The 21,412-nt window shown below is 44.3% G+C and overlaps 1 protein-coding gene across 2 annotated transcripts in view; it reads left to right on the forward strand.

The window, feature by feature from the left end:
* GTF2E1 (general transcription factor IIE subunit 1) overlaps positions 1-21,412 on the forward strand; it is a 127,994-nt gene that overhangs the window by 18,655 nt on the left and 87,927 nt on the right. For both annotated transcript variants that reach the window (XM_074983578.1, XM_074983577.1), the window contains one exon: positions 5,946-6,423. In XM_074983578.1, coding sequence (XP_074839679.1) covers positions 5,976-6,423 — 448 coding nt within the window. In that variant the 5' untranslated portion in view covers positions 5,946-5,975. The remainder of the gene's footprint in view (positions 1-5,945; positions 6,424-21,412) is intronic.

Below are 21,412 nucleotides of genomic sequence, written 5' to 3' on the forward strand. Positions count from 1 at the left end.
ATAGTGTTTTCCAAACAGTAGAAGATTCAGTTAGTTAGCAGAACTTGTTTTCTTGGAGCTGGTTGAAATCATTAAGAGCTGTTTGGTGCCAGGGTTATGGCTGTATAACCATATGGCCAGTTCTCCTATCGCAGCCTTTTTGACACCAGGGACTGGCTTGCTTTATTCTTAGTGTGTCAGGGAGACTTCAGTGTTCAATACTGGTCCATCAACTGGTCATTGAGATACTGTCCTATAAAACAAGACAACACAGAGTACATTTCCTTATGTACTGACAGTGAGGCTCTGCTGCATGTCTTGCAGGCATTTCCAGGGTGAGGGTCTCTGCTTCTCATACTCCCTCTTCCAGGCAGCAGCAGGAGGCCCAGTGGGGAGTTGCTGCTTTACAGAGCCAGCACATGCTGTGTCCAGAATGGGGTGTGGACAGGATGCTGCTGCACACCTGGAGAGTCCAGGGCTAAAATGGAGTGGCAGAGATGCTGCTAGCCTGGCTTGCATGGTTGCATGATGGGTCAGCATGCTGCTGCTGGAGACAGGGCAGAGTGACTAAGGGTAGAGGGATTCAGGAGGAGCCCAGCTTTGGGGGCAGGAAAATGAACCAGAGATGGGGGATGAGACACTCCAACTGATCTGTACCTGTCTGAAGCAGGACCCCGCGCCACGCTCTGCTTGAGCCCAGATGGCACAGCAGTAGGGCCAGCACGCTGCTACCACAACCACCCATCATTCTGCCACCCTGCCCAATCAAGCCCTGGCCAGCTCCACCCCCTGCTGACTTCTGACCTGGCCAGATTTGACAGGAGGGAGGAGGAAGAGTTGAGGGATGGCCAGGCTGGTGATAGCTGCTGTTGTTTCAGCAGTGGCAAGGAAGGGTCATTAGTGTCTGGAGCAGCACAGGAATCAGTGTCAGGAGCCACAAATGACTCGTTAAAGAGCCATAGGTTGCTGACCCCTGTCCTAGGAACACCACCCCCAAAAGGGACCAAAATCCCAAATAAATCTGTTTATGCTCATGTAAAAGTTTTTACATAGAAAAAGTTCAAATGTCAGCCTCCTTATTAATGAAAAAGAGAGATGCACAATGTCTGCTTGCCCCTATTCCTCTGGTAACACTGATTTCACTGGGCTTGCTAATAAACCTGAGTGATTTTCTTAAATATAAAGTAGGACTGCAAGTGAAAACAGACAGATCAAAGTAAGTTACTAACACAAAATAAACAAAATACATCAGTTAATCCTAGTACAGTAAAGCTATATCTACACTACAACAAAGTCGATTTTAAGGCACTGAACTCAATTTTACAATGTGACTGTTTTTCTTTGAAAATATCATTAGCTCAATTTTATGGAGTGCTAAGGTCGACTTTCTCTCCCCACCCCTCTGATGTGGCATAACACCAAATTTGAATTTACAAGATCAAATTAATGCTTGGGTAGAAACGGCATTGCTTTAAATAGGTTTTTATTGTCCTCCAGAGGTATCCCACAATGTCTCAAGTGTGTCTATTCTGGATGCTTTCCCCTGCACTGCTCTCCAGGTGTGCAGGAAGTAAGAAACAAAAAGCTCAGCAATCTGAATTCATTTTCTTCCTGGCTGGTATGATGATCACATCCAGCCATGACTTCTCAGGGTCGCAGAAGAGCCCCAGCATGGAGCAATCAGGGGAACCAGGGTCTCATTTCTGTGTGGGTGGATGAATTAGTACTGAGTAAACACCAGGGACACTCAGCAGCGCTGGGTAAAAATCAAGCGTCCCCACGCACCCACATGGCTGCTGGGCTGTGCGGATCATGCCTGCAGACAGTGTCATACCCTGTCCTGTGCGGGGTTTCAGCTCTTGAGGGCTTCTTCCTTGCACAGGATTTAGCAGGAGAGGCTGAGAAACTTGTTTTTTTCAGCTTCACATTTTACAGGGCTGCTCTTCTCCCACACCCTGCCCCTTCCCCCACAAAGCCACAGTGTGGTGGTCACTGCTGGGACTGTGCTTCATTATGTCCATTTTAGAAGAAAAGTGACTTCAAAAAATAACCTTATTACCACATGTTTCATCTGCTTTGGTCAGTTCTGGGAGCACCCTACCATTGCCATACAGCCAGACTCAGGAATCATTCAGATGGCAGCAGAATTGACTGGGGTGGGGGGAGACAACGGATGGATGGATGGACGAACATACTGTTGCCATATAGCCAGCCTGGCTCAAGAATCGTTGGGACGGCAGCAGAATTTGACTGGGAGGACATATGGAGTATGTGTGGCCTCTGGGAAGGCTTTCATTGTCTGCCTCTTTCCATAATGCAGACAATTCAAACAGTTTCTCTCGACTGTTGAAAAATGGCTGTTTAGTTTTCAATGGCAGGGCAGAATAAGGGCAATGCAGTTTGTGAAGATGACATCATGTTCCCACAACCACATATTTTTTTTTCTCCCCATAATGCACCAGCAAAAAACCTCAGAATGCAACAGGGTTGAAGGAACTGTGGGATAGGTGCCCACAATGCACTGTTGCAAGAGTTGAACTTAGATGATTTAGTGGGGATCTAGTGTTACAAAGTCAGCTTTAATAAATTTGACGTTATTTCGTAGGGTAGACGTAGCCTAAGAAACTTATTATGTGCAAATTCTTAGCCTAACAGTTTTTCTAATAATTTCTTTCGTAAGATGAGCAGGCGTTGAGCTTGGGCCCAGTCCGACCCCAGTCAGCCTTAGATGTTTCCAGCAGGTATCTTGGGTAGGAACTGTGGGTCTCCTAGCATCTAGCAACCATCCCTATTGTTTGGTTTCCCCCCTTATGTATCTCTTGCCTAAGCTGAGAATTTTTTGTATTCTGTTCACTTTTCTCACCTTGAGTGGAAAAATACAACCTGCCATGGGTTCCAGAATCAGATTGTCCCTATCTTTGTAGGACCAGTCAGTTTCCACATACAGGAAAAAATAAAATTATTTACATGCAGTTACCTTGAGTACTAAGCCATTACATTTTCCAATGTATCAGTAATGGCCCATATTAGCACATTTAGAATTATAAGCAGATCCACACTTCATATTTCTGTGATGATACATGCACAGAAACAGATTGTATACATTCAGCAGATTGTAATTTTAAAATGTCACATCATGCATTTAGCTAAAAACATCGTTTGAGTTATTCATATTCATAAGCCCACTTTCATAAAGCATGGGGTGGGGCATGATAGTCCCTTGCCTCTGTATCTGAGGATACCATGATATCGACTGAAAGAAGAGTCTCAACTACAGAATCATTTCCGTCTGCTCCACTGTGGTGTTCTCCTTACCTTTGCCTTTCCTCCTCAACTGCACCGAGGGTACATAAGAACGGCCATACTGGGTCAGACCAAAGGTCCATCTAGCCCGGTATCCTGTCTGCCGACAGTAGCCAATGCCAGGTGCCCCAGAGCAGGTGAACCAAAGACAATGATAGAACGATTTGTCTACTCCCATCCATCTCTCGCCTTTGACAGAAGGCTAGGCACCATACTTTACCCCTTGCTAATAGCCATCTATGGACATAACCTCCAAACATTTATTGAGCTCTTTTTTTTTAAACTTTGTTAGAGTCCTGGCCTTCACAGCGTCCTCTGGTAAGGAGTTCCACAGGCTGACTGTGCGCTTTGTGAAGAAAAACTTTCTTTTACTAGTTTTGAACCTGCTACCCATTAATTTCATTTGGTGTCCTCTAGTTCTTATATTATGGGAACAAGTAAATAACTTTTCTGTATTCACTTTCTCCACACCATTCGTGATTTTATATACCTCTACCATATCGCCCCTCAGTCTCCTTTTTTCTAGACTGAAAAGTCCCAGTCTCTCGAGCCTCTCCTCATATGGGACCCGTTCCAAACCCTTAATCATTTTAATTGCCCTTTTCTGAACCTTTTCTAACATCAATATATCTCTTTTGAGGTGAGGAGACCACATCTGCATGCAGTACTCAAGTTGTAGGCGTACCATAGTTTTATATAGGGGAAGTAAGGTATTCTTCGTCTTATTTTCTATCCTTTTTTTTAATTATTCGTAACATCCTATTTGCTTTACTGACTGCCACTGCACACTGCGTGGATGTTTTCAGAGAACTATCCACTATAATTCCAAGATCCCTTTCCTGATCTGTTGTAGCTAAATTTGCCCCCATCATATTGTATGTATAATTGGGGTTATTTTTCCCAATGTGCATTACCTTACACTTACCCACATTAAATTTCATTTGCCATTTTGCTGCCTAATCACTCAGTTTGCTGAGAACCATTCTACTATGTCCTGGAAAGTTTTGTCTTTGTACCTCTGTCTCCCTCAGTATGTGCAGTTCAGTCACTCTCTGGCCTTGAGCCTGTACTGTAACTTGCTTATGTTGACCACATACGTATACCATGTACCCATAAGGCAGCTAATCGTACATGCTGCATTCAGTGCAATAAATTGGGTAGCCCTCATACTGCTGCTAGACTCCTGCAGCTATTGGAGGGAGGGGAGGGAGAGGGTAAGAGCATACGTGTAGTGGCCTAAGTTTAAAGAATTTAGATGTTGGGGTCTCAGGCTCCATCTCTAAACTGCTTTCCTAGTTCCTTTGGTTGCTTATAAACTGGCTTTTTAACACATTCCCCCCACACTCCCCGCCACCCTCTTCTCCCTGCATAGTGCCACCCCTTGGTTTACAGATCCTAAAGAAATTAGTGATCAAAGCCTTGTTAAGAAGCTGTCAGTCTTGCCTCACAGGCCCTAGGTCAGGGCTGGGCAAAATACACTGTGGGGGCTAGATGCAGCCCGCCAAGCCACTGAATCTGACCTGTGAACGTAGCAGGGAGTGCCAGAAAGAATCCCTGCCTTCCCCGTCTCCCACCGACCGCCCTGCACGCTGCTCAGAAAATTGTCTGTGGGGGCCTTTTGTCTTTTGAGCAGTTGCAAGCCTGGGGAAGGAGAGAGAATATTCAGATGTTGCCCCTCCCCCAGCACAATCCAGTTGGCTGATTTCTGGCTGATGGGAGCTCCTGTTTTAAAGCAAAGGCAGCGTGCAAAGTAGCCCTCCCCCGCCCCTTAGCTCATAGCTGTTCATGGAGCAGAAAGTGCCTGCACAGCCATGGCAGGAGCCAGTGAGCCAAAGAAACTTGCTGGGCTGCGGGCCAGGAGTCGCCCAGATAAGCCTCCTAGCCCGAGCCTGCCTTTGGCAGCCTAGACCTGCTCTTCCCCCATACCCCACATAACCCAAACCCTCTGCCATCCCTTCTGTACCAATACACCCCTCCCAAACCCCTGCCTCAAGTCACAGCCACCTCCCTTCCAGCCCCTCCTCCCCGTGTAGCCCAGTCTTCTACCTCATGTGCCCTTCTTCACCCAACCTCCATCCCAGACCATACACCTCCTCCACTAATATGGAATAGTGTGGCTCTTGACAACTTTCCAAATTCTTAGAAGGGCCCCCATCAACAAGACCATAATATAAACTTCAGGTAGGTGCACAGGAAGTACATAAATAGACGATAAACTCACTCAAATATCTTATTTCTGTGTCTGGAAAGCTCCCTCATAAAACTCCCCAGTTGTCAAGCTGTCACTAACTTTTGTGTGATATCTCTCATTGTAGACTTTTGCTGCTTGCTTTGTGATTGTAAGTCTCAGCTGATCATGTAGCTCTGTAAGAGCTCAGAGGCAGCAGATATTAAATGTTTCAGCTTCATCAGAGCAGGTAGAGCTGAAATGTACTAGGTATTATGGTAGAAAAAATTACCCCACATCTTCACCATTTTGGTGTGAAAATGTGTTTTCTAATCGTGTGAAGTTAGTTGCATTTTTAATAGCTACAGTGTGTTGAGAGAAGGGGAAATGAAAAAAAGTTATCTTTAGTTGTCCTTCCTTTTAGGCTTTGATAATCTGGATCAAAGCTGTTTAAATGAGGAAAAATAATTTATAGTCCATTATCTTTTTCCTGCAGTATACATGAAGCTTCAGTGTCATACTTGATATGACTGACCCGGATGTTCTTACTGAGGTCCCAGCGGCTCTGAAGCGCCTTGCCAAGTATGTGGTGCGTGGTTTTTATGGCATTGAACATGCTTTGGCTCTGGACATCCTCATCCGGAATCCCTGTGTGAAGGAGGAGGACATGCTGGAGCTGCTGAAGTTTGATCGGAAGCAACTGCGTGCAGTTCTCAATACCCTCAAGGGCGACAAGTTCATCAAATGTAGGATGAGAGTGGAGACAGCTCCTGATGGCAAAACCACCAGGCACAACTATTACTTCATCAACTATCGCCTGCTGGTCAATGTGGTGAAGTACAAGCTGGACCACATGAGAAGGAGGATAGAGACAGATGAGAGAGACTCCACCAATCGTGCCTCCTTCAAATGCCCTGTTTGTTTCAGCACCTTCACAGACTTGGAGGCCAATCAGCTGTTTGATTCCATGACAGGTATAGTACAAATGTCAAATGCTTTTGTTCTTTCTTTCATCATTTAGGCTTCAGAATTTCAAGAAATTCACTAGTGATTGGTATTTCCTGTAAGATGAGTGTGTGGGCAGCCACCCAGGAGAGGTTCACATGCTGCCCAGCTGATTAGCAGAGTGCCTACAGCCTTGCACTGGGGCAACGTGTTTCAGTTGGTGTTGCACATTTGCACAAGTTTTGATTCACTTAATTTTTTTTCTGCATATATATGGGGAAAAAATACAAGGAACATTGGTACAGATTGCAGGTCCCAAAACCTCTTTGGTCTGACAGGACCATCCAAGGATGTTCTCAGACCATTGAGCTCCAGGGCCAGGAGCTTAGTAGGAGGAGACCTGGAGTCTGGGAACCTGGTGTCTGTTGCACTGCCAGCCTGGGCTCGGGTAGTCCAGGTGAACAGATGGGGAGAAGAGGGGAGAGGGTAGGCAGGGGATTTCCCCTGGTCTGGCAAATTCCTTCGTTCAGGACCAGTCACGTTCTGAGGGTGCGCGACCAGGAAGATCCATCCTGTAGTGAAAAATACTTAGGTGACTGTGTTCTCTTGGGTTATCCTTGAGCTGAGCACACTGTGCTTTAAGAGATGCTAATAGCTGAATGACATACAAACTGCAAGCTCTTATTTGCAATCAAGGATACCATGTTATTTCTTGAAGTAAGCAGAAATGTTAAATCCTCATTACACTGATCAAATTTCAGCTCGAGTAATTACGTAGTCGTCTTCCTTTTCTCTTACAGTTTTAATCGTACAAAACGTTCTTTGCCTCGTGGTCTCAACTGTTCTGTTGTGTTGCAGAACGTTATTAAAGAACGGTCATCTTTTGTCCAAATGGTTGGCTGTGTTTTGGTGAAGGATGGATGGATGAAGTGATAATTATATAGTTGTACAGTCCGACAGCAAAGTTCATAAGCATGTGTAAGGATGTTGGAGTAAAAGGCAGTATAGAAATGAAAACTCAGAATCACAATCAAATTCAAATGAGATTATCATCTTTGCTGGTAGTAAACATCCTTACAGCCCATGCTTCTCTTGCCTGTAAACAGTGTGGTTTACTGTTTGGTTCCATTTTTACCCCCAGTAGATCCTGTTAGGAAAGTTAAAAGAAATGTATTACTGTTTAAAGTCAAATAGTCATTAAAGAAAGATTTGTCCATGATAGAGGATAAGCACGATTTTTGTTTGGAGTTGTCCATGTGGTTCCATTGTTGTTGCACAAGTTAAAGGCTCTTTTAATTTTTCTTGGTTTAAATTTTTTTTGCTGGGGGGGGGGGGCAGTATCTTAGGACCTGTGGTCAAATGGCCCCAAATGTGGCTCATTAACAGACTCCTGTGTGCATGTGATACATGTCAAATTTCAAGGCACTCTGAATAAATGTAGCTTTTTAGAGTACTCAGAAGAGTGGAGCTTTAAATGGAAAGCTGGTCTTAACCTTAACAATAGAGGGGTTGTTGCCCCGCTGTAATATAGCTGGAGGTAGAGATGGAAATGGCAGGTTGTGTTTTATTTTATCTATCTCTCTTATAGAGGCCTCTAGGGAAAAAAATAAATCTTTTGTTCTCTGGGCTTTTAAAACCATATAATCTTCAAAAACATACTTTCTGCAGGCAAAGTGTTGCAAGGTTGTCAAAATCTAAGTAACTCAGCACCATCTCTTCAAGTGGATTTTTAAAATACTTAAGAGAAGCACTAGATATTAAATATCCACAAGTACATGCTTTTGTTCATGTGGGTCAGCCACACGCTCTATTTAAGAGAGTACAAGCTTCAGTGTTTTTTTTTTATTCAGCAGAGGGAGTCCCTCTGTTCTGTCTGGAGAGTGGCTGGAGAAGATGAATTTGTTAACAGTTACCAACATAGAAAGCATCCGATAGCTTTGTCTTTTGTAGCTCAGGTTAATTGAGTCTGGATGAGTGATGCATGTCTCTGATGTTTCTTCCCCCTTCTCATAGCTCAGTAATATTTATTAACCTGACATATTGTAACGTACAGTTGTCAGACTCAAGGTTAGTCTGAATGAACGATTACATGACTAGAAATTACAAGGGAGAGTGTTGTGGTGAAGGAGAGACTGAAGCTAGAGATCCCACAGTGAATTTTTAAACTTGTGTTAGACTCTGTTATTTACAGGACTCAATTGAAACACTGCGTTTTACTGAAAAACTAAACTGTGTCAGAGTATTTACCAGGTTAATATTTAAGCTTTATGTTGAAGGTTGAGAGAAAACAAATCCAGGATTCCAAGTGTTTTATGAAATATCTTTTCCTTTCTTTTTCTCCCCTTGTTAGCCTCCCCAGTCATATTCACGGGTATTTCTATGGTACTACATTGCTTTCTTTTTCTATTAGTGTTAGAAAAATGTGAAACATATTGTATTTATTATTGGCTTGGCTTTATGTTCTAGTAAAGAATGGGACATGCACCTATAGACTGGGCAATGGCTCATTTTAAAAATTACTTTGAACAAGACACTAAAGAAGGTAGTACAGACAGAGGGTAGCCATGCATTGGAAAGGGGCTGGAGTGGATGCACTGATAGGTTTCTCCCCTCACTCACTACGTTCTCCTGCTATATGGAATCAGAAGTAGTTATCCCTTTGCTCGCTGACGCTTTGCTCTAGGATTGGTAGTAGTAGTCTCCGTGCTATTTTGGCATTTGTCAGTTTCCTTCATGGTTGCAGAAACTTATTATTAATGTAATTTCTTTTTTGTCCACTTCACTGATTATGAAATTTAAACTGCATAAAGAAGATGTCTTTTTTTTTTTTTTTTTTTTTTTTAAATTAGTTGTCCTCTGCATGTTCTTGTGCTTAATACAGGTTGAACCTCTCTCGTCCGGCACCTTGGGACTTGACCAGTGCCAAATGAGAGAATTTGCCAGATGATGGGAGGGCAATATTTGCTATCACTTTACTAACACTTCCACTGCTTACTGGATCTTGGAATCATTTAGGGGTAACTTACAGCTAAATAACAGCACAGAACACTGAGTGCCAGGGCTGTGGCTGTAAACAAACGTAGCCACGCCCATGATAAGTGGTCACCCAGCTAGCTAAAATCATGCTGGACTATGGAGTTTGCCGGATGAGAGAGTTCCACATTAGAGAAGTTCAACTGGTAATAGTCCACTGTATAATACAATTAGTTTTTCTCTAACACCTTTCAAATTCCAGTTATTTTAAAGCACCTTGCATTGAGGTATGTCAATGGCTGTTGAACAGAGCTTTCTATGGACTGGAATGTCTTACTGAAGAAATATTTTGACAAAACTTCAGTTGTGCCATTAGTGTTTTGTATTTTAAAAATCCCATAATTTCTCTGGCTGCCCAGCTTCTGGCTCTCCCCCACCCCCCCTCAGAGTATTCTGAACATGTCTGCTGAAGGCCTCTTGTCTTTTTTCACTGATTTAGTCTTCCTACTTTCTCATTCAGACCATACACTAAATATGAATCTTATACACTGAGTAGAAATTACATGCTCTTACTTTCAGGGCTCTATGTAAATTGGCCTATCCTACACATTTCCTTATTTGTTTTATTAAGCCCACCCACCTGTTGCCCATTCTCATCTCTTCTCACTTTTGGTGGTATCTCTTGTTCATGTCTCTTCTTTTTGTTCCTAACCCCCTTCCAAAAAAAAAAAAACCTAAAAACCTTGTTCCATGAAGCCTTCAGGCTGTGAAGCGCCTTTTCCTTTGGTCTTTATAGTATTGCATCATAGCCCTAGACCACAAGATCTGTGGAGGAGGTATTGTGGCTATATTTTACCTACTCTACAGGACCATGTACATACTATATATCAATAATTTTTTAAAAAACTCCACAACCTCCAGCAGGTCTCAAAAAATCCATTTGTTTCCTTATCACTGGCATATAATTTTTTTTCCTAGAAAGGGCTCTAAGGCTTACTGTTCTGAAGAATTTCGGCGTCCGTTTTTAAGTTTTTCATGCAAAGATAGTTTTCTTAGGTGACATTAATGTAAACTAATGAAGTATTTCCTTCTTGAGTCTGCAGCCACAACTCTAGATTCTTTCACTGTTCAGAACTATGTCAGGTAGCAGTAAAATGAAACTGACCAGACTGCTCAGTGCTCTTTCAAGGCTTCTCAGAAATGAAATGGGTAATCGTGTCAATTTCGCTCTGCTTCAGCATGGCACACTCAAAGGCAACTACAGAAACTCAAACAGTAAGGCAGGCTCACACCTTCAACGGCAATGCTTAGAATGATTGATCAAGGGATGTGGTAGAGTGTCCATTACTTGAAGTCTTTAAAGTCAAGAGTGTATGTCTGTCTGAAAAATATACTTCAATTTAACCACAAATTACTGGGCATTCAGGAATTAGTCAGTCAGCACTGTTCAGAATGTCAAACAAGTTTGTCATAATTGTCCTTCTTGGCATTATAACTTATGAATTATTGGAGCTGTTGCCCCTAGAATCCTCACAGCCATCGTTTCATATTTTGATATGACATCTGTGGGATTACCCAGAATATGCTCTGGGCTGATGAACAGATGGGTCTGTTCTTCTTCAAGGGCCCCCATGGGTGCTCCACCCAGGTGCGTCAGCCCCATTAACCCATGGGTCGAAGTTTCTCGTGTAGCGCTGTCCCTCAGCCTCCTGCTCATGCACACAGAACTGAGGCATGAGAGCCTGTCACAGCTACTGCTCATGTGTGGGCAGGCTGTCACCTCGGTTCTCTGATCTCCGCTGGCTCCAGTCACAGATCTCCCTCTCATTCCCTCAGCCACCATAAGAACTGGGGTGGGGGGTAGAAAAGATTTTTGAACGATCAATTGTGCATCATTTAAGAAGAAAAGAGTAGACTATGTGGAAAGCCACTGACACGGCTTTTCTCCATCCGGCTTCAGCCGCTCTGCCGGCTCCATTACAAAGAGCAGCCAGTCTCATCACTCACTCATGCCCAGTTTCCTGGGCTTCAGGAAGTGTGCTGCTTGTGGCCTCTCCATCCCAATATCAGACAGGCACTCATTGTGCATATGGTGCCTGTGTCAGTGGCATAGAATCGAGAGCTGCTCACACTGCAAAAAGCTCTCTAAATGGTCCTGCAGAGGAAGAGAGCAACTGCTCTGTGTCTGGTTAATGGAGCAAGCTCTGACACCTACAGACCATATGAACTTCTCCTCCTGCTGCAGCTGTAGCCCGCGGGGGGGGGATGATAATTCAGAGAGCACTTCGGCTCAGAAGAGTCCTACTCGCTGGAGGCAGGAAAAGGTCTCATGCCTGTTGTGATCTATTTCCCTGAGTGTACTCAGGACCACTTCCAAACACTGCACTGCCATCTTCCCCACATCTGAAGAGGCAGCCTTGGGGTCCTTGCCAAGAAGGTGATGGAAGGAGAAGGCTCACCCCTCCTCACACAAAACAGTGAGGGTTTTTGATAATGCCACCATCGTGGCACAGCAGAAGAGACCAGTAGTTGACAAGCTCATACTGGCTTCTGCTTTTACCACTTCAACACCGGCAGGTGAACGCACTGACACAGTGGCACCAGGGAAGCACACTAAAAAGGTGGCACCGACTGCCCTCCTTTCAGTACTGATGGTTCAGGAGATTCTGGTACTGATGCCCCCCGCACATTTATGCCATACACAACAACTGAGTTATTTGTTGCTTCAGCTCCAGGCACACTCTTGCTGAGTGAGAGCTCTCTGCACAGTCCGAGGCGATCATTTCCACATGCCCAAGCCACAAATTTAATGGGGTCTTCAGATTCAGCGGAAGATATGCCAGCTCAGAAAATATCAAAGTGCTCTGAGCCTTTACAAACACAACAATGGCAGCATCAATGGGCTCCTCCATCGTTGCCACTCTGGTTATCCTAACTGGGACCTGGGGGTGGCATTCCAACATCAGCCTCTTCCACACCCGTTCTCCATACCTAGGGACAGACCACAACCCAACGGTATACGATCATCCATCAAGTCAGACTTCTCTGACATAGAACACTATGGCTCACAGTTTAAAGGGGAAAATCAATCAACCTCTCTTCCTTCTTCGCCATCCTTGATAACCTCAATAATTCAGCCTTCTACCTCAACCAATGACTCCAGAACTTTCCAGGACCCTTTTTAGAAGGGGCTGAGATACTTTCAACTTTGAAAGATATTAAACACAAACTGACATTGTCTATATGTCCGCACAGAATAGACTGACAATACCTATCAATGAAGCGCTGTTAGATACAGCCAGGATCCTCTGGAACACCCTGGCCTCTGTCACCGACGTCAAAGAGGCTGATGCACAAGTACTATGTAGACTCACAAGGCACAGAATTTTTCTTTTTGCATCCACCTTTAACTCTTTAATAGTCAATGCTGTGAACCAAAGGGGTGTACAGCATAATGCCAGAGTCAACCCTAGTGATAAAGACTGGAAAAGGCTGAATGCAATGGGGAAGAAGTTGTACTCCTCGACCAGCCTTCAGTTTCACATTGCCAATTATATAGCATTGCTAGCAAAATATACACATCGCATATTTGACCAGCTTCACACCTTTATTGACTCCATTCCAAACAATAAAACAGATTGATAGAAAGCCCTCGTGGTGGAAGGCTCTTTAATTGCAAAAACATCATTACAATCCACCTTAGACACAGCAGATCCTGCAGCTAGGTCTTCAGCATCTGCAGTAGTAGAGGCGAGTGTCCTGGCTTCAATTTTCCAGGCTTCCTAAGGAGGTCCAGGCCACGGCTGAGTATCTGCCCTTTGAGATGTCTTGTCACTTTGCAGAAAACACCACCGAGATGCTGCACTCTTTCAAAGACTCAGGTGTCACCTTGCATACTCTGGGTATCCAGATGGTCACTGCAAAGCATAACCACAGCAGACAATACAGTTACAAATATAAACCACGTTCATTTAATAAAAGACTATATGACAATAGACTATGTCAAAAACAGCCTAGAAAGAGACAGGCATCAAGCAAGCCCCAACCCAGCAGGCTCCAGCCTGCCAGTCACTTTTGAAGTTTTGGTCAAGAGTCGGCTGTCCCCCTCAAATCACAGGCTCCAGACAGAGCTGCACCCCATCTTCAGCTCAAAGCTAGCAACGTTCTACCCTGCATGCTGAAGCGTCACAACTGGTTTTGGAAATGGTACAAACTGGTTATGTGATTCCATTCATCTCCAATCCCAACCCTATTCCCCATCCCTGTCCCTTTTCAGGGACCTGTCTCATGAAATTGTGCTATTGCAAGAAGCACAATGCCTTCTACAGCTAGGGGGGATAGAAGAGGTACCTGTTGAACACAGGTGAAGGGGATTCCACTCCCAATATTTCCTTGCACAGAAGAAAACAGGGAGACCCATACTAGACCTAAAGAACCTGAACCAGCACGTATTTTGTCAAAGATTCAAGATGGTGACCCTAGTCACGATCATCCCTGTTCTACAAAATGGGGAATTGGCTGTCCACTCTTGGCCTCCAGGATGCATATGTTCATATAGCTATCCACCCATCGCACAGGAGATACCGCAAATTCGTCATAGCAAGTCAACACTATCAGTACAGAGTACTTCCCTTTGACCTATGTATGGCACCAAGGGTGTTTTTCAAAGGTCCTGGCAGTAGTCACCGCATGTTTAAGAGCAAAGGGAGCAACCGTCTTCCCCTTCCTAGATAACTGCCTAAGGGCTAATCCTTAACTCAAAGCAAGCAAGCAACAATGCTCACCAGAAATCTTATCTCTGATCTCAGTCTATGCGTAAACCTACCAAAGTGCACCGTCACGCCAACTCCCAGATTCAAAATTATAGGGGCAGTTTTGGACTGACAGAATGCTACAGCCTCTTCCTCCACACAGGCTGCAGACAATTCAGGATCTCCTAAACCAGCTGCAACTTTCTCCTACTGTCACTGCCAGGCAATGCCTATGCCTGCTGGGCTTCATGGCAGCAGCAATATTGGTCAAGCCACATGCACGCCTCCCGATGAGACCTGTGCAGGCCTGGTTCAGAGCAGTGCTCAGGCCCCACATACATCCACTGAACAAAACATTGAGCATCCCAGCCAAGGTCAGGGGCCTCCCTCACCTGGTGGATGCAACCCCACGATGTATGCTTAGAGATGCCATTCCAGAGGACCCCTTCACCTATCACAATAACAGGCGCCTTCCCTGCTGGGTGGGGGCTCTCATCTCGAAGACCAAGTAGTCTAGGGCACAGTGTCACCGAATGAGCAACTCAAACACGTCAATCTACTAGAACTGAGGGCAGTCCTCAATGCACACACACATTTTTCCTTGCAGATCTCCAACACACCAACACAGTCGGCGTACTGACAGACAACACAACAGCACTACATAAACAAGCAAGGCAGAGTATATTTGAAATAGCTTTGCTGGGAAGCAGTGCAACTTTGGGAAATACACATTGTGGGCGTCTATATTTTGGGCAAGAACAATTTTCTTGCAGACAACCTCAGTCACAATTTCCCTCTAGATCATGAATGGGAAATCAATAAGTCCACTGTCCACCACACCTTTGGCAATGGGGGGTTCCCAGCTGTAGATCTGTTTGCTGCAGCTGCCAACACACTCTGCCCCCACTTTTGCTCCAGACGTGGATTAGACTTCAGTTCACTGCGGGATGCATTCAGCATCACATGGAATGCACCTTTAGCATGTGCCTTACCACGGAGCTGTGTCATCCAGGGGTTTGTGGCCAAAGTAAAGTGGAATGGCGCTCGGGTCATACTCCTAGAAGCCAGCTGGCCCAGACAGACTTGTTTCTCTGAACTACTGCAGCTGTCCAGGCATTGCCTGCACTGTTTTCCTCCTGTACTGCTGCTCCTAACCTAGCAGAATGGGTCCATCTGTCACCCAGCCCTCGACTGCCTTCATCTCCATGCACGGTTCCTAGTTAACTAACAGAATTAGAGCTCTGTTGTCTGCTCGAGTTTCGCTCAGTTCTTGAAAACAGCAGGAGGCCTACAACGAACGAGACTTACTCACAAAAATGGCAGCGTTTCACAGCCTGGTGTTGCTCCCAATCACAACCCTGTGCAAACAGGCACAGGAATACTTACTTCCTATTTCACCTCCAACAGAGAAATATATCAAGAAGTACTATTAAGGTCTTTACCCATCCTTCCGTCAAATGGTTTCTGAAGGATCTTTGTAACACATATCCACCAATCAAGGAACTGACACTGGCAGGGGACCTCATCCTGGTCCTCAGAGCCCAACTTGGGAAACCATTTGAACCCTTGGCCACATGCTATCTACTGTATCTCTCCATGAAAGTAGCCTGCCTTCTGGCATAACCTCAGCACAGAGAGTAGGAGAGATCAGTGCACTCACATCTGAACCACCATATACAACCTTTTATAAAGACAAGGTGACCACAGTCCTACAAACTCACCCCAAATTCCTCTCGAAATTATGTACCTCGTTCCTTTGCAATAAACTGGTGTACTTACACATCTTCTTTCCCAAACCGCACACGAGCGATAGGAATAGACTCGTGCACACCCTCAGCATTTGCAGGTCACTGGCCTTTCACTTACTGAGAACTCAGTTCTTTTGGAAAACAACACAACTGTTTGTTTCCACTGCAGCAAGGTCCTGCGGCATGCCCATGTCTAAACAGAGAATCTCGAAATGGATCTCCAGCTGCATAAGACTTGCCTATATTAATGCACATAAGGAACCCCCAGTAGGCATTTGGGCATATTCCACATGTGTGGTGTCCTCTTCTATGGCCTACTTGTGAGGCGTATCCACTGAGGATATCTGCAGAGCAGCATGTGGCCTCGGCTCACACGTTCACACAACAATACGTCATACAAAAATACTCTTTCTCAGACTACATTTGGCCAATCTTTAGTGTCATCGGCTGATTACATGTGATCTGAAGGACCTGCTTCCTAACAACGACACTGCTGTATAATCACCTAATCGAGCACCCACAGTGACCCTCGAAGAAAGAGGTGAGGTTACTCACCCTATGTAGTAACTAGAGTTCTTAGACATGGTCGTCCTCATGGGTGCTCTGTCACTCACCCTCCTCCCCCTGCTTCAGATTTCTATCTCAACATCCAGATCAGAGAAGAACAGAAGTGGCAGCCTGTCTGCGCATGTGCAGTAGCTGTGATAGGCTCTCGTGCCGGAGCTCTGCATGAGCGAGCAGGTGGCTGAGGGACACTTCTATACAAAAATCTTGGACCTGTTGGAGCAGTGGGGCTGATGCACCTGGGTGGAGCTCCCACGAGGATGACCATCTCAAAGAACTACAGTTATTTCACAGGATGAGTAACCTCTCCTTCAGTTCTCCAAACTGGTGTGTCTTTTACACTGCTTCACTGTGAGAGCAAGCACTCCTGATTTGCTCAGACAGAGCCTCCAGTATGTAAATATTCCTGGTTATAGTATACGAGTGCTTTTGAATTCCTCTGTAGAGCAACACCAGCAAACTCCCAGTCTCAGACTTTCCGCAGAAATGGATGTCTTGTATTGCCCAAGAGAGAGCAGGCCAGTACAGGCTCATATAAAGTTTGTCATTTTTTTACTTAGAACAAGATGTGCATAAGTCCTATTGTCTCAAATAGTTTTACAGACACTTAAGTACAAACATACTGGTTTAGATAAAAACAGGTGTAATAATGGCAAAAGATTGATTTTTTTTTTTTTTTATTTTAAATGAATAAAAATAGTGAAGTAAAGTCAGAACTGATTACAAGAAAAAAAGGGTAGAACACAATTAATGCCTTACTTAACAAGCTAACTGAATTCAAAGCAGAGTCTCTCTCACCGCATGTTTCTGCAGTTTTAATGGTTGCCACCCCTTAAGTTAAGATCCTTTACTGGTTCAGATCTGTTTCCTTTGTTCGTCAGGTATTGTGGATGCCATGGGTAAAGAGAAAGGGGGACGATTTGTGACATTTTCTCTCCTTTCTTATAGTTCTTTCTAGTTTTCAAAATTCATCTCCATCAGAGGAACAGCACCCACGAGTGTATACGGCAGTACGGGGCAACCTGTGGCCCATCAGGGTGAGATGTTTTGTTTGCTGGTGCTCATGCAGGTTGCCAGATTCTGTTTTCTGTCCATGTTGGTTTTTTCCCTACAGGTATTGCTGAAGTGACACACATGTTAAACAAGTGCACGTGATTGCACACAATATTGCCCGTTGAAGCCTTGTGTGCCCTCTTTGTCCAAATTGCTGTTATGGTTCACTCGGCGCACCCCACAAATGCTTCACAAGTGCACTTAGCAAAGCAGCCCTGTTGTGGAGGACTAACTTGGTTAAGACATTCTTGTGGCCCACTGATAGGGAGAGCCACTCATGCAGCCTACTTGCTTGCCTAGGTTGCTTATTGCTGCTGTAGGGACTTGAGCCCCATGTTTTTTCTGGGGTAAGATGTAGATTTTTTCCCCCCCGCACTCCTCTTTTCTGCCAAAGAATGACCACTTAATTGGGTGATGGTTCATTCGATTTTTATTGATGCCTGACTGAAGAGTTGGCTGGCCCTTTGTCTCTGGGGAACTGATCTGTGATTACTCCCCAGCTTTGAAGCATGTTTTTCAGTAATGTGCAGTAAAATCTCATTATAACTTTACAGTCGGTGTTGCCATGCACATTTTGTCAAGCAAATTACAAGTTTTCAAATAAGAGCTCTCATAAGGACAGCCATGCTGGGTCAGATCAAAGGTCCATATAGACCAGTATTCTGTCTTCAGATAGTGACCAATGCCAGGTGCTTCAAAGGGAATGATCAGAGTAAGTAATCATCAAGTGAGCCATCCCCTGTCCACCCACTCATAAGACGTACTTCATAAAAAATATATCATCGCCCTGTAAAAGGGTTGAACATAGAGGTAAGATTGTCACACCATCTGGCTGGTATGTCTAATCTTCCTGGACAATGAAGCATCTGCTAATTTTTTGTGCCATGACCTACAGTGTTCATAGTATGTCTGTCAGGGTAACTCTGGCAATACAAGCACATGAAATACTTAACATGTACACTCCTTTCTTGGCTTCACAAATTGAAATACGCATCAGTGGAAAGACCTGCTTAACCCTTTTGTGAATATTGCTAAGCCACTGCTGCTTCACTTGAAAAGGTTGTTCCTGCAGCTTTCTTGATTTGTTGTTCTGCTGAATCACTGTTCTTTTGAAGGTGCATGCTTGGTAAAACCGTCTTCCAAGTGTGTCATCCTTTTAGAAATGGACATCTGTTCAGCTGTCAGATCAAGAACATGTTGAATTTTGTTACGTATCTTTCAGTATATTGCATTGTTAGATTCATATTTGTAAGATGGGAGGGGGTCTGTATGTATTCATATGTAAAATGTAAAGTGTAAGGTCTTTATTGATAGTTTATAATTTCCCATTGCTCATAACAATTTGAGATGCACAGAGGGGAAATGTTTAAGGAGTGAATGTCACTATACTGAAAATTAGACTTCTATGGTTTTGAACCTAAAGTTAGTTGCTAGAGGACCATGTGTCTCATAATGTAACCCCTCCCTGGGTAGCCATTTACACAACGTCGTGTTTATTTGCCTACCTCTGCCTCATTTCAGAATAGACAAGGGAAACACTGTCAAAAACAACTGCAAACAATCACAATTACTTGACGTTAAAAAGTAGTAGTATAACAGATGGGGATTGTTCTGACAAGGAAAAAGACTTTCAGTTTAACATTGAATTCGGAAAGCACACCTTGGGATCTGTTCACCATGGAGACATCTTCTTTAGCCAAGGTGTTTTTCCTGAAAGCTTTGAGATCCTGGTTTTGGGAAGCTAGCCCTCTCTGTAACAGAATGAGATGGGGGAAGAGATGTACTTTATTAGATAGGAAATGTAACTATTAAAGAGTATAGACTTTTGTTCATGTTACATTATTTTGTTTTCCATTGTAATCAGTTTCCATTGCTCTTTTTTGTTTCTAGTGGAATCTTTGTTCTTACATTAAGAGAAAAGCTGTGCATAAAAAACAATGGCTTAGGGTAAAATTCATGTAAAAACTGCTCCTTTGGGAGCAAAGCATCTGGAATTTTTATAGATCACTAGTGTCAGGGGCTGGGGAATATTTCCAGAGGACTAGGAACTGGAATGCACCTCTTCTTAATCTGTAAGACAAAGACAGGGCTGGCATAGCCCAAAAGATGGTGCTTGAGTAGCTGAAAGGGGATGGTGATAGTGAATTAACTAACACCCATTTAGCACAAGCAAGATTCCCACACTGGAAACAGAGAGGTAACAAGGTGACTTTCAGTCCTGGGTACCTGGAGAACTGTCACAAGTGTATCACTGCTGATGGGAGTGAAATCTTCATCATGTGGACACATGGGAGGGAGGCACTTGAATAATTACTGGAATTTCAACAATTTCCATTTTACCAATTTCAGTCTGGAACATTCTACACATGTGATCCACTTTCTGGAAACTGCAGTGCAAATAAGTGATGGTCACATAAATACACCCGATACCAAAAACTTGCTGACCGCTGTACTTACCTACATGCCTCCAGCTTTCGTCCATAATGCATCACGCAATCAGTTGTCTGCAGTGAAGCCCTAAGATACAATTGCATTTGCTCCTATCCCTCAGACAGGCAATTACCCAATGAAACAGTGGAGGACTGCTTGGGAGGCCTCTCCTGGGCTGGAGCACCTCTGTCCCACCGCAGATGGTTGTTTTTACAGCCAGGCTGGAGTGCCTCTGCTTGCAGTGCACCAGAGACCAGGGCTGTTCTAGCCTTGTTGGCAAGTTCGTGCCTGCAGCCCCACCACAGGCGTGAGGGCCCTCCAGCCTAGCTGTAGCAGCCCCTGTCCCTAGTCTGGGCCCAGTCCAACTCAGCTGGGCTGGAGAGGCCTCCCTAACCACTCCTCCCCCGGTTCCAACTGCCACAGACAGTGCTACTGCAGCACGGCTGGCATGTCCCTACCTGCAGCACTCCTGTGGGGCTGGAGCAATCCTCTGCCTGTGGCAGGTGGGGGCTGCTCTGGCCCATTCTAGTTAATCATAATCAGTAAGCTTCCTACATTTTAGGTGAGGCTTACTGGTTAAAATTTAATAGTCCTATTCAGAAAGCCCCTTGGGATAGTTCCCAGTGTATTGGTCATGCCACTAATGCTCACCTTGCTCTTTGAGACTCCTCACCACCCTTTCCTCATGGCCAGATCCACTGGCCTCCCCTAGACAAGGCACAGAACTGGGGTTACCACACCCCTGCAGAGCAATGCAGATGCTGATCCACTTCAGCTCTGGGAGGACTTGGTTCTCGGGTTAATTACCCTGAAAACCAACCTCCAAATGAGATCAAAAAATGCTGCAAATCCTTATTCTGTGAAAGTTTTACATAGAAAGAACTCGTAGGTTAGCTCTTTTTAATCAATGGCAGAGAGAAATGCACTGTGGTTGCTTCCACACAGGTAGGAATTATTTACACTGAGCTTGGTAATAAACAGATGTATTTGATTAAGTATAAAAGTAGGATTTAAGTGGTTGCAAGGAAAAATAGTCAGATCAAAGTAAATTTAAAATGCATAGTTAGTGCTAATCCACTAAAAAAAATTGTTACATGCAAATTCTTCCCTTAAACAGCTTTTGTTATTTTAGATAAAAGCTTCAAATGAGAGCTGATCTTTTACTCTGATTAGGGTCTACAATTTCTTCAGAGCTCCTTGTTTCCTAGTAGAGTGTGCCACACAGTGCCAAAGGCCAGCTGAAGACAGGGTTGATAAGTTCCTATTGCTTAAATAGACTGTTCCCCAGAATGTGAATCTTTTGTTTGGCATCTCCCCTTCCCATGGAAAAATACCAGGTTCAGAATGGATTCCTGTACCAGGTGGTATCATCACATATCTTCCTAGGACCAAGTGCCATTTGGACTTACAGGATAAAACAAGGCTGTTTACAGGTCGTTGAGCTGATCACTTAGTCATTAAGTCATTGTTGGTCTGAAGAAGTGGGTCTGTCCCATGAA

The sequence above is a fragment of the Carettochelys insculpta genome, chromosome 1, assembly GCF_033958435.1.
Source record: "Carettochelys insculpta isolate YL-2023 chromosome 1, ASM3395843v1, whole genome shotgun sequence".
NCBI classification, from domain to species: Eukaryota; Metazoa; Chordata; order Testudines; family Carettochelyidae; genus Carettochelys; species Carettochelys insculpta.